At 46.5% G+C, this 14,627-nt stretch overlaps 1 protein-coding gene across 11 annotated transcripts in view; it reads right to left on the minus strand.

The window, feature by feature from the left end:
- The window catches only part of Hdac4 (histone deacetylase 4), a 270,698-nt gene that overhangs the window by 133,158 nt on the left and 122,913 nt on the right, over positions 1-14,627 (minus strand). For all 11 annotated transcript variants that reach the window (XM_036172953.1, XM_036172943.1, XM_036172952.1 and 8 more), the window contains exon 3: positions 4,578-4,649. In XM_036172953.1, the coding sequence (XP_036028846.1) occupies positions 4,578-4,649 (72 nt within the window). The remainder of the gene's footprint in view (positions 1-4,577; positions 4,650-14,627) is intronic.

Below are 14,627 nucleotides of genomic sequence, written 5' to 3' on the forward strand. Positions count from 1 at the left end.
AACAGACACAATCCAGCTGGAAACATAAAGGAAGGGGCGTGGCCAGGGATGCTGGAGAAAGGGAGTAAGACACAGCCCACGCTGCTCACAATGCTCAGGAGGCCTTAATGAGAAGGAGATGGCACCCCTACTTCAAGCTCTTTACCAGCCTGACAGGGCCACCTGCTTCTGCCCTCTGCTCCAGCCAAACAGTCCATTAGTCAAGAGGCCCCTTGATCTAAGGCACTGGGGTTCTGGTTCCACATGGCAGCATGCGAGCCACTTGGGAACACAGATATCTGAGGGTTCAACCAAGTGTACAGGGTATGGCCCCAAAGGGATTCTCCCTAAAGGTCACCAATTGTTGGGAGTAGGAAATATTATGCAAGGCTAACATGTAGCTACTGAAAACTGATGCCACACCCCAGCTACCTAAAGTAGACAAGGGCCGACAAAATCCTCTTGCATGTCCTGGTTGATTTACCTAAGATACCAAAGTCTTAAAACTTATAATAAAAATTGATGATAAACACAGATTCAAAACACACTGTACACTAGTCCTGTCTAAATGACACTTCTGACCCCAACACTTAAAAGCAAAATCTTCCTTCCTGCCCTAACTGCCCGGAAGTCTCAAATACCCATGGAAAATGCAGCTAGTTTTCCATCCTTTGTATAGTCAAAGACCTGGAGGTTAATCAAGGACACTACACATTTTCCTTTTAAAATTAAGAAATGGAGGAGGAGAGTTATGGAGAGACAGCTTAGCAGGTAAAATGCTTACTGTGCAGGCCTGAGGACCAGAGAGCAATCTCTAGAAAATATGTAAAAAGCTGGGGGTTGGGGATTTATCTCATTGGTAGAGCGCTTGCCTAGCAAGCACAAGGCTCTGGGTTTGATCCTCAGCTCAAAAAAAACAAACAAACAAACAAACAAACAAAAACAAAAAAACCCAACAACAAAAAACAAAACAAAACTTTGTTTCAAAAAGCTGGGTGGTGGTGGTGCACACCTTTAATCCCAGCACTCTGGAGGCAGAGGCAGGCGGATCTCTGTGAGTTCGAGGCCAGCCTGGGCTACAGAGTGAGTTCTGGGAAAGGCATAAAGCTACACAGGGAAACCCTGTCTCAAAAACTAAAAAAAAAAAAAAAAACAACTGGGCCTGGGCAAGGTGGTAAGTACATGTGATTCTAAAGCTAAGAAAGCCTAGTCTAATCCCAGACCTCTAGGTTCCATATCAGGAAAGTTGGATGAGTGCAAAAGAACACAAAAAGTTGACCTCTGACCTCACACATGCACCTGGCACACACATGTGCATCCACAGATACAAGTACACACACACACACACACACACACACACACACACACACACACACACACACCAGCCAGCTACTAGCCTCACGACCTGGGAACTCATGGAACTGAGACCCTTTGGGAGCACACCACACACAATGAGAACTGTTTGGTTTGGACAGGCATCCTGAGTGTTCAAAATTCCCACCTCACAGAACATCCTGTGGTAGACAAGGAGCTTTTCTGGTCTGGAGCTGCAGCAGCAGCAGAGAACTGAAGGGATGGACCACTGGGAGACGTGTAAACAACCCCATATCCACCCAAAAGGGAACTGGGTACCGGGGTGGGGGGGGGGGGGGGGGGGGGGGGGGGGTGAAGAACCCAGCTGGGAAACAGGCTGGCAGAGCAGAGAAGGGCAGGGTCTAGGCTGGGGGTGGAAGAGGGAAGCCAGCCAGTCAAGAGGGTACATTCAAAACCAGCAGCACTTCTCATAAATGATGGCAGTGAACACAATCAGAGTGGAAAGCAGGTTGTTTAAAGAGGTACGATCCCTGCATAAGCAAACGTAAGTGGAAGATAACACAGCGGCAAGCACATCGTGTACGAGAAGGGATAGAACATGGACAGGTCCTGGAGCAGTGTCTCTTCAGACACAGACGGGCTTGATGGCACAGTGATGGCAGCATGAGGACCTGGGGCAAGGCAGAAGTAGGAATAGTCGTCTGCTCAGGAAGTCCAGGCCACCTGGCTCCCCGAAACTCACGCCACTGGCAAAGCCAGAGATCCCTCTCTGCAGAGGAAGCTGCACCGAGCAGAAGCAGGGCAGGGTGGAGGCTGCAGGCTACCTGTTGAGATGCCTGCTTGGTCTCTTGTTCCAGGATGCCAGTAGCTCGCACCCATCTCAGAATGAGGTTACAGGGGTTCAACAAGACTGGAGTGTAAGCTGTGAGAACTGGCCAGGGTATTGCCAGCTAACGTGCTCACAGGTTACAAAAAAAAAAAAAAGACTGAAGGCAGGGCCCCAACAGACACAAGACATTTGGGAAGAAAACCACAGTACCATGCCCCCAGAGAGAATAGGAAAAGATAGAAAACGGGAAAGCAGGCAGCCACATAGTCAGAGAAGGACCCCAAGCATAACTCTTCACCCAGTCCCATCAGCAATAACACATCAGAGTGGACTAAGAGGTCAATACTGGAAAAGTAGCTCTACCTCACATCTCAACCAGTCACTTCCCGCACTGGGTGAGCACTGGGTTGTTGGGAAGGGTTGGCAGACAGAAGAGATACTGCCAAGCACCCCACTCCATACTAGGTAACCCACCACCCTAGATCCCTCTGCTGGGCTCCTCCCCTTTACCCTTCTTCTTGTTGATTTCATGTACCAAGAACCCTCAAGATTTTCCATCCAGGCCTTTCCACTGGACTTCCCTGGGTTGGCTGCTTGCTTCATTTACAACACATCCAGCTAGTGTGCCTTCACAAAGCCTCTGGATGGGATAGAAGGTAGTAAAACCCAGAGATGAGAGGCAGGCCCGCCAGCCAAACAAAGAAGCCAGAATGCAACAGGGCCACAAAATGGTGTCTTGGGTGGGCTCAGGACTGGTCTTTTTCTGCTTCTTTCAATACTGAGCCCAAAGCAGGGTGAACGAGGGAAAGAAATGGTTTGAATACACAGAGCCCTGAGAGACTGCCCCAGTAGTGGAAAGCAAAAGCAAAGAGCAGAGCAGGACTATTTGAGCTGGGAGTACAGGGAGGCCTGGGTGGGCTGTCTCTTTGGGAGTTCTTTGAGAGTCTTAAAGTCCCAAGAAAAACTCCAATTTGCACACTCCTCAGCACTGCACCAAGGGAAAAGGGAGAGCCAAAGAAAATGTTAGGACAGCTTCTAGTCCTAATAATTCTTGCTACAAAGTAGCAAGGCTTGTTTGTCATCACCAGAATTGTCTAATGCTCACGAAAGCAGGACAAGGAATGGTCCAGAAGTGAGATGTGATCGGCAATGAGAAGGATTGCCTGGGCACTCTTCCAACTCCAGTGAAAGGCAGTTCGCTTACATGGGACACACTCTCACAGCATGTCAGAAAATAGGTAAGGTTAACTCAACTGTCAGGAATACAGCATAAGATGATGACACAAAACACACATGTTTCTGTTCCATATTATAAAAATGCAACATGAAAGATACTTCATACCAATTTTCAAAGTCCTTTGTAGCCCAAGCTTATTATTTCTGTGTGGCATCTGATACTTGGTTGAAGTGACCAAAATGGAGTTGAAAGCATGTCCTCTATGCTACATGTAGGCTCTATGAGATGTTCCACACACCCTATGGATACATGCCTTTCTCTGCCTACTCACAGCGCTTCTTCTATACAGGCTTAAACTCATGCTGCAAACAATCTGACCTTCAGTACTGCAAAAATGTGCCACACATGCTAGGAAACAAAAGAGCTTGGCTACAGAGGTAAGAGGAAAGCGAATGTCATGTGGGTAATCCTTGCTGATACACCATTCCCGGAGCCAGAAAGAAAACGAGGATAACGGGCACAGGAAACACTTGGCTCTTGAGCTGGCACATCAGAGCTACATCCCACGCCATCTTCAGTACCAGTCAGTGTGACATTAGGAGACGACATTTATTGAAGAACTTCTAAAAAGCTAACAGATATTTGAGCTTAGTGAGAACTCCATAGGGAAGCACTATCATTCATGTCTGAGGAATGAGAAACAAAACCCAGGTACTCAGCAATGGGACTCACAGCCACAGCAGCAGACTGAAGGCAGGTCACAAGGCAACACCGTGAGCCCCAGCCTGCCCCACACCGAGCAACAGGCTCTCTAAGAGCATGGCAGAAACGCTAACACAACGCTTTCTGGTTTTCTCAGAAACTATGTTTATTCACTTTTTTTTTCATGCCCATCATGGCACATGAGACACTCTTATCTCACTCCACACTGGGCAAGCACTAGGAAACTATCTCAAAAAGCCAAACTATGGCCGTGTTAGACAAAATGACCTGAGCAAACTGAACTTGAGAGAAAGTGAAAGTCAAAACTTCTCCAAAAGTTCGACTTTAAAAGCTGGCCATTTCCATGAACTAGGTTCTAGGGTGAAGTCAACGGTGTGGTAGCTGGGAAAAGGAAAAGACAGAGCCTCACAGGCACCCAAACCAGCTGAAATGTCATCTGAGCAAGGCACCAAGCCCAGCGCACTGGCTCCTATCACACTTCCTTCCACTTCTAAAGTGACCTGCGTCTCTCATCATATTCCCTCCTTCAAAGCCCAGGCAAGTGTGTTGACTTACCCGTACTGGACATGTGGTTCACACGGGCAGGATTCAGCAGCTCCACCGGCTGGTCTCGGCCAGAAAGTCCATCTGAGGAGAGGAGACACTGGCTTGAGAAACGGTGAGTCGAGCAGAAAGTTTTTGGCAACGAATGGTACTGGAAAGCATGTGCGCCCCCACCCTCCGCCCCCACCAGCCCCACCCACCTTCTTTTAGAGGACAGCTTCAATTCTATCACTGATTATTTTTACTTGCCAGAGAAAATGAAAGACTCTTTGTAGAATAATCAAAACAGCCCCCAGTTGAGATATGGTGAACTGGGATTCCTGCCTGAGGGCATCTGGTTGAGCTAGCATGGCTCACTTATATTTAGCCCAGACTAGGCTTATCAGAAGTGGGCTTTTCTGCAGAGACCTTAAGCATTAAGATAAAGAGCTCCCCCTCTTCCAAGATAACAAGAATAGGTCTGGACTTGGACACAAACAAAGCAGCTGGGGCACGTGTGGCAGACAGAAGGAAAGCAGGGTGCTGGGGTACTCCAAGCAGCTCTGGAGAATGAATGCCTTGCCAGCACCAGTGGCCTCACAGAGATTACACAATCATTTCTTTGAAATCCATTTTTAGATCACATTCAGGAACCAATCTGGCTACTCAAGTCAGACTGGAACCCACCCACCATCAAAGCCTGGCACAGAATGGATGTAGACCTCCTGGTACCTCTGTGGTCCCCAAACATGAAGGAAAGAAGACCCACAAAACCTCACAGAACCAGACTTTACCTTTAAAATCAGCTTGTGACAAGTGTTATTAGATGTTCGGCAGTGACATGCATACCATTGTAGACCTGCATCAGCAGTCACCCATGACGGGGCAGTCATGCGGCTCCCACAGACAGGGTTTCAAAGCAGAATACAAACAGATAACAGATTAGGCTGAGCAGAGGAGCCAATCTGTGTATCCTCAAAGGAATCCCAACTCTGAAGATAGAAAGAAGCTTGTCCCGGGAGATCCAAAGCATGCCCTTCCACAGAAGAGACGGCCACATGCAGGAAGTCATCCAAATCACACAAGAGACAGAGTGGGACTGCTCCTTAGCATCGCTCAGAATGGAGGTCCAGCAACTTTAGCATTTCATAATAGAAGAAGCACACTAAGCCTATCTGGAATACTGTAGTTCATGCTCCCAGGATGAGAAGGAAGACTGAGAAGTCACTGTCACACCTTATAGGCAACCAACCACTAGTCCCAAACAATCACCCTGCCACTTATAGATTGAATGCTTTCTCAAGAGCATGGCCATTTGAGACGCCCTGACCACAGGATTGTAAAGCCAACAACGGTCTTCTCAAACCTTAATGACTACTCAAAAAGAAACCTCAAGGGGCAGAAAATACTTCCTACGCCTTTCTTTCCTGAAAAGAAATAAGAGTTCATTGTAGAAAGCAGTAAAATGCTTCAAAAGGGATAGGTAGGGGTGTGTGTGTGTGTGTGTGTGTGTGTGTGTGTGTGTGTGTGTGTGTGTGTTTAAACATTTTAAACTCACCATGAATACTTCCCAGAAATCCAAAAGGCATCATATGTATGTATGTATGTATGTATGTATGTATGTATGTATGTATGTATGTATGTACTTAAACATTTTAAACTCACCACAAATACTTTCAGAAATCCAAAAGGCACCTAGGCTGGCTGCAGGCTTCCAACACTAAGTCAGGAGCAAGAGCAGGGGAACCTACAGCCTGCCTTGTTCTGAGGATCCCTCAGCATTCTTTCTGTCCCTGCTGCCAGTGCAACAACAGAAGGCCTCCACCAGTCTCCTCCATCATTTCTACCTGTTGTTGGTTGGGTTTTTTTTTTCTCTTTTGGGGGGCCACCACCCAGCTCCCAAATACACAGAGGCTTATTCTTACTTATGAATGTCTGGCCTTGGCTTGGCTTGTTTCTTGCCAGTTTTCCTTAACATATCCCATCTACCTTTCACCTCTGGGCTTTTCCTGTTCTCTTACTTCTGTAAATCTTACTCTTGCTCCATGGCTCACTATGTAACTGGGTGGCTGGCCCCTTGAGTCCTCCTCCTTCTCTGGCTACTTCTTCCTTTTCTCCTCCCAGATTTCTTCTATATATTCTCTCTGGCTACCAGCTTGCCTATCCTTTCTCCTGCCTTGCTATTGGCCAGTTCTTTATTAAACCATCAGGTGTTTTACATAGGCACAGTAACATTGCTTCACAGAGTTAAACAGATGCAAAATAAACAAAAGTAATACCTTAAAATAATATTCCACAACATCCACCTGGGAAAATGCCAGGTTTAGTAGTTAGCTAGTTCAGAGTACTCCAACCCTGGCACAGTATGCCGGCAGGTGTGGAGACCGTTTCTGGAGCGTGGGCTTGAGATGGTGCCTGCCCTGGGCTCTGAAGGCCCAATGACTCTGGAAGACATACAATAGTACCTACTACACTCCCACAAGAAACTTTACATTTTGAAGTGGCTGGTGCACAGTGTAAGTTACACAAAGTCTCTCTGTGTGCCTATGTATTTTCATCAATGTGTAGTGTGACTGAGTCTTGGCCAATATACAGGATCTCTCGGCTTTTTACTGGTATCTGTCTCTTAGCCTTCAGAATAATGTTTACTGTGTATATACATTACCTGTCTCACCTCAGGCAACAATACAATGATGAGCTAACACGGATTCTACATATAAGTCAGACCTTAAGCTTGACATGTTCCAGCCTTTCCTAGAACAGCATATGTTGTACCCTGACACCCACTGATTCTGCCACCCTTGAGTGACACTTTCTGATTCAATTCTGACACTACCTATTGTTCACATTGATCCTACTACAGAGAGTGAGGCAACTTCAGGTGTAAAATATAATTAATAATAATAATAATAATAATAATAATAATAATAATAATAATAACAATAGCTTGTTCTAAAAACAAACAAAAAACTTATCTCTTAAATTACATGTCATTCTGAATACCAGATGAAAACTTGAGTTCTTTGGACCCATCTTGCCCAAGATGTGAGCCGAACTTTGCCCAAGCATATCCACACTGGGGATGTGCCACCTACCTTTTACCCAGCTACTCAGCAGCTCTTGTTTTACTTAGCAGCACCCACAAAACACAAGAGCAGTCATGTGAGCGATTCAGGTACACCAAGGAGAAGATGCAAAGGCCACTCAGTCCATCTCACCATTATCATAAGAAGCCAAGCAGTATACAGGACAGTGTTTTAAAAGAAATCACACACAGAGAACTTATATGAACACTCTGCTATGCTTGTTCTACTGTATATATTATTAGCTGTTTCTCTCTCTCCCTCTCCCTCTCTGGCTTTTCGAGACAGGGTTTCTCTGTGTAGTTTTGATACCTGTCCTGGATCTCCTTCTGTAGACCAGGCTGGCCTTGAACTTACAGAGATCAGCCTGGCTCTGCCTCCTGAGTGGCTATTACCCTCTTGATGTGCCCGATTTATGAATTCAACCTTATTACTTGGTATACATGCAAAGAAGAAACAGCACTTGCAGGAGTCAGTACCCTCTGTGGTTCTGGCATTCACTGAGCATCTTGAAACACAACCTCATGAATAAGGGACAACTGTCTTTGCACTCCAGGTTTACTACTAACGATAAAATGAACGCCCAATGAAAATGCACATGATCCCCAAAGTCCCCAGGTCCTATCCCCTTAGAGTTGGGGTGGTTGTGAGATTAGTTTTAACTGTCAGTTGATCTACAGTCACATAGATAGAAGGTCTTTATGAAGAATTATCTAGATAGGTGGGCCTGTGGGGATGTCCATCAGGGATTGTTTTGATTGTTAACTGATGTAGGAAGACCCACCCTGAATGCAGGTAGGCAGCACCATTTCACGGCTGGGCCTTGAACTGTGCAGGAGTGAAGAAAGCCACCAAGATGCCTTTATTCCTCTCTGCTCTGGACTGTGGTTGCGCTTTGATTAGATGTTTAAATTCCTGCCTTGACTTCCCCTCACTGATGCAAGTGTAAGCCAAATAAATCCTCCCAAGCTGCTTTCAGTCAGCTTGTCTACCACAGTAACACAAGTGACATTAGAAGAGTGAGCACTCGTCCTCTTCCTGGCTCACTGACCTGGCAACAAGCTCAACTTCACCACTCAAGAATTTCTATGAGCCGGTCTCTAGTCCTCCTGCCTCCGTCTTTATAAATCAGTCAGTGGGCAGAGCTGGCAGCTCCCACCCTAGAATCTTTTTCTTTTTAGCGACTAGACTCCAAGCCATCTCATTAGCCTAAACTGATATGAATAAAGACCCAAAGACATTCTGTTGCTCAGGAAATCCCAAGGACTTCAAGGGTCCAGTGCCAGGATCTGGCCCCAAAGTCATATCCTGTTCTTTTATTTACTGGGGAGACTGCTGACTCTAAAAAACGGTATCCAGATCCCTATCCGTGCATCTTCACATCTTTGAGGGCCAGTCTCAGACAGCTGAAAACCAATCATGGACAGATACTCAGCACTACTGTGATGTGACATGTTGGCCTCCAAGGTAAGGAGCGACTCTGGAAAGAGGGTCATCTGCAAACACACATCAACTCTAGGGCGCTGAGCCTCCCAGAGCCACTTGCAGAACTCAGCTCAAGGGTGGTACAGGCTCTCCTCCTTTGGGTTCCTTCATGAATGTTCATTCAGCTGTTCACAGTATGCCATACTGCGTCCTGTGCAGGGTGTGCTACACATGGCACGACGAAGTACAACACTTTGCTTCTGGTTGGTTGGTTGGTTGGTTGGCTGGTTGGTTGGTTGGTTTTCTCATGAGAACAGCCAAGAGGTCTGATCTTTTACCATCAGTCAGTAGACTGCTGTGTTACAGCTGACATCTTAATGCTCAGCCAGCTTGCTGGTCCTGTGCCCAGTATCACACCTTTCTGCCCACAGTAGTTCTGTACAGTTCTTCACACTCAGCAAAGCAGGGCCCAACATTCTTCTCTAGAAGCAGCCTGAGTAACGGTGGCCCCTGCACCATCACACTCACAGGAATCTGTTTCTGAATAACCCCCCACCCCTCCCACACACGGAGGAGAGCCACAGCCTGGCTGTGCCTGTGACCCTATATTAAGTCTCTCAGCACTGCTTTCAAGTATTCAGTGTCAAACTCTCGAACCACTTGGACTTCTGATATTTTCATTACAATATTAAAAACATTACTAAAACATAAATGTTTTAAAATTGTTTAAGCATTTAAAGTTTCTATTTTAGTTTGCTGATGCATACAGGCAATGGGCATCCTTGGATCTTGTTAAACTCTGACCCTTGCGCTCATCTGTCCACAGCTTCTCTCAAGCTCTCCACATTGAAAGTGAGAGTCCTGCTCCCTTCCCAAACCACGTGCTGTTTTTTCTTACAGCACTGGGCTGGGGCTAAGAGCACAAGGACAGTGGCCAAGGGCTCCTGCCCTGTCTAGTCTTCCTGGCAATGTTGTTTTGGCAAGAAGCATGGCACCTGTTGTAGGTTTCTAACTGGTAATTTTTACCATGCTGAGGAAGCTGCCTGGCATTTCTGGTTTGCCAAGACAGATCTTTAATCAAGAATGTTTGCTTAATGCATTTAACTTTTCTGCATCAATCCAGACCACTGAACAACTCCTCCTTCCATCTGGAAATATGGTGATCTTCTTTTTCTCAAATGCCACCCACATTGTTTCCCTTGGGGAAAAGACGTGGTCAAGTTGGTCGAGGTCAGAGACAGTAAGAAGTTAGAGTGGGGTCTGAAATCCACTCTGGAGTCAAGTCTCCCAATTCTTCCCAGGCTTAGTGTCACACTTCAACCCACTGTCACAATCAGAAGACCAAATCAGTGTATTAAAGCTACCTGGGAGGAGACTGTTGGATACAGGAAAAGCTGAGGCGTTTATAATGATGAATGGTACGTTCCCTTTCTACTGAAGATGTTTTCAGACATACGGTTAATAGGGAACCTATGGATAAGTGGCAAAAATGATAATTCAAATCTGCACGGTAACCAGTCTTCCAGTCCACTGACCTTTTTAAAAACAATCTTTACGACAGTTGTGGGTTCCAAGAAGTTAGAGGGAGCCAGATTCTCTATGTATTCTGCTCCCCGCCTCTCCTTGTTAGCACCTACTTTAAGATGGGTTATGCCAACAGTTGCTCATAAAACACAGGTTATATCTCCTCAGGCTCCTTAGTTCTGATACCTATGGCAGTGTGAGCAGGACTGGTCAGGTCATGGCCCTCCCCCATCCTCATGAGCACACCTGAGAGGAAGACAATGAATGACTGGCTATTCCTGTCACATCACATCAAGGGCACTTACACAAACCTCATTTCCAAGGTAGCAGTGCTGTGTGGTAGAAGGCAATGAAGAGGTGACTGGCTCAATGGGAAGGATTAGTGCTACTCTGGAGGAACGGCTTCTTTCTTACTAGCCAGATTAATCAGTGCACACGATTACTATAAAGACAGCCTGGCTTGCCTGTCATGCTTACACATCTAACTTCCACCATGTTATTTGGAGCACCATACCTTTACCAGAGAATGGCCAGATGCCAGCAACATGCTTCTGGGCTTTACCACAGCATTTTATATAAATTACCCAAGTCTGGAGTATTCTGTTACAGCAACAGAAAATCAGGTTAATAGACATACAGCACCAACTGCCGGCATGAGTGCTGACCACCCACATGACTGAGGCACGTTTCCCCACTGTTAAGATACAGCTTTGATTCCCTATCCATTCTGTCGTCTAGGAAATGTCACTAAGTCCAGGTCATACATGCAAAGTTCCATGAACTTTCTTCCCTGCCTGCATCTCAAATGATGTGAGATGACAGAGAGGGAGCACAGACTGCACGTTAGGCACTAAGAAGTTAGGCACACAGGTACTAGTGTGGGGCCAGGCTGGATGTTGCCTTCATGGCTTGGACAGTTCCAGGCCTGGCTCTGCCATGTACACACAATCTTGAGCTCCAGAGGCTACATTCCACACTCCTATTCAGCTCCAAAGCAGGATACCGACAGATCTGTCTCAGAGATCTGGGTAAAGATATTTCCTCTGTCTTCCTTGTCGCCCTAGCCCAACCCCTAGAGAGCTCAGCTCTTGCCATACTCTTCGAGTAGATGATCCCACTCCTCTGAGGCCCACTTCTATCATCTATTCCAGCCGCCGAGTTCTTGGCGAAAGGTGAGAGGGCACTGCACAAGGGACAGAAGGGAGCAGCCAACGTTACTTTACCATCGAACCAGGTGGCTCTGAGAGAAACTGCGACATACTCTGGGACGTGAGGTTGCAGGATACAGAAATGCTGATGCTGAACTAAAATCTGACTTAATGAGAAAGGGAGGAATTCCTGAATCAAGGATATTTGTGTATGTGTGTGTCTTATTAAACTAGGTAACAGGGGGAAACATATTTTAAAATAGGTCAGGGACAGCATGATGGTTTAGTGGGCAAAAGGACCTGACCCTAACTAAGCCTGACAATCTAAGCTCCATCTCAGGAACCCAGACAGAGGGAGAAGAACTGATTCCCAAAAACTGTCCTCTCATCTACATACATGTGTTGTGGCACACACAAACACAAAACACACACAAATGCATGCGTAGTCAAAGTAAATATATAAAAAATGCAATAAAATTAAATTAAATTTGAAAAAAAAGTTTAGCTCTTACAGCCTAGGACAAAAAAATACATAACAATCATGAAAAATGACTTATTGAACAGAGAATGAATATAAATGGCTTACTGTTTGAGTAGAAGTGCAAGAACTCCCCACCCCCTTCTCCTAGGAGTCCTGGCCCTCAGAACATCAGCCTGTGGCCTCTGCAGTACGGGCACTGCTCACTGCTTCCTCACCCAGCAGCTAGCTCAGTATGCAGTCACAGACCACTCTACTCCCTGTGTGTATTCAGCGTGGCTTTACTGGATTTGTTTGGATTCAGTGGCCACCGCACCATCACCATGCCCTTGGTTCATGGTAAGGCCACTGTCCCCTGGCCCTGAACCGTGTGACCACTGGTGGGCTCCCAAGGCTGCCATGAATGGCTCAGAGACAGAAATGGTCAGCTACCAGATTACCGCAGCAGTCCTATACCCCACTACTGTCCTCAGCTGAGCACTCCCAGCCCCCATGTCCCTTTATTCCACAACCCCTTCCAGGCAAGGGAGTATTGCACACCCAGCTTACACCAGGCTCAGCTTTCAATAAACCCGGCTCCTCCCTGTGTGAATTTCACTAATAGCCTTGAGTGCCCCAATCCATTAAGTTCTGCTTTTTCTTGCCACACAGGTTATTGAGAAATACCAAAGTTCTATAATAAAGCTCGCATCTGCCCATTAATAGGAATTAAACTTTAATGAGTAAGTGTCGTGAATTCCTCAGGCATGCCCAACATAGTTTATGTGTATTTATTAGAGAAAATGAAAATGGAAGAGAGAATCTCTTTCTCTAAGCACTATTTTTCCTTTGGGGTAATCAGGCAGACATTTAAAATGTCAAGGATAACCTATGAGGTATTCTTGCTGTTTTCCCCCTAAGAATCACAACTAGCTCCAGCCACAGTGGGAAGTGTGTCTGTGTGTGTGTGTGTTGGTGGGGGACGGGACGACCAGTCAGGGATGATTTTTTTTTTTCATCTTGTTTTGAACAAGTAACCAAAGAAGTGGGGGAAGGAATGGCTACTAAAATGGAACACCAGTGACAGTGGATTTGTCCGTTGGAAACGTTGCCCGATGACGGACACCCCTGGTTTATGGGCAGCTCTCACCTATGGAACACCTTAACCTCAGTGCACTACAGAGACAGCTGCCCACTGTGATCTTGGAGCTGAGTGGGAGCTAGCTCACTGCCACGGCCCCATACTGAGAGAGAACCAGACTGCACGTCCACAGTGGAACACTGGCCCTCAGTATCTGAAGTGTAGTGTCTATGAGTTTGAACTGCTTTCATACTAAAGGTTCGAAAACTGTTAAGTGCACATGGGAGTGTGATAGCATCTGGGATTTGCCTGAAATGCCTGGGACATAAGTAAGGCAGGGTGTATGAAGTGGGCATGGCAGAGAATCCCGGGGCCTTAAATAGAGGGAAGCAGGGATCATACCCCTTTCATTTACTTCCGTTTGAAATTTTTCTTGAGCAGCCAAGAATAAAGATAGGCCTTCCCTTCTTCAAACCATTGAAATCTGTCTAGCTTGTCTTCTCACTAATGTTTCCATGTTCTTTGGTGTGTCGCCAGTCCCATGCTGGCCAGTGAATTCACACTTCTGGCTCCTGGTCAAGCAGGTGCTGAACTTCTAGGGTGTGCAAAGAACACAAGTCAGAATCGTGCCCAGCTACATCAATCCTGCAGAACTACCCCTCAGCTGGACTTGCTCCTCTGTTGAGCACAGACTGGCTTATATGCAGTGGTAGCAGAAACACTGGTCCTTAGACTGGCTGGCTACTCATGGCTCTCCAAAGCTCTATCTTAGCACAGGTAGCACACTTGGCTGTGTCAAATCACCAGGAAGGCTCACTGTCTAGGACCACGCGCTCTCTAGAGCATGCTCAGTCAATCAACTAGGACAAAACACAAAAACAAAGCCTCTGCCCAGACATTCAGATACCACGCAGAAGTCTAAACCTGCATGCAAAGGGAGCATGGTCAGGCCTGAGACGCAAAGCCCGCTACCACTCAGGAAACCTTTTCTAGGAAGATATAAATGTAGAAAAATGACAGTCTCCACAGAGTCAAGAAGCTCTAGAAACAAGGGACACACAGCATTCCCAAAGACAAATACATGTAGCATATAGCACATCCACAGGTAGACACTGCCCAGGGAGAGAACAGGCCTGACCCCGAGGAGAGGAGGGAGGGGTCCCGGCACAGAGCACACAGCCAGGTGTGTCAGAGGCTCAACAAGCACTGATTGAACCAGCAGCCGAGGAACAACAAGGATACAAAGGCATATGCAAAAGAAACAGATTTGTCCAGATGGCCACCACAGACTGGGCCTATCCTCTCCTGGCCAGGGGCAGATAGATGTCTTGTGGAAAGAGCTACACAGTGGCTCTCTCTGGCTTC

Source organism: Onychomys torridus, chromosome 23 (assembly GCF_903995425.1).
Source record: "Onychomys torridus chromosome 23, mOncTor1.1, whole genome shotgun sequence".
NCBI classification, from domain to species: domain Eukaryota; kingdom Metazoa; phylum Chordata; class Mammalia; order Rodentia; family Cricetidae; genus Onychomys; species Onychomys torridus.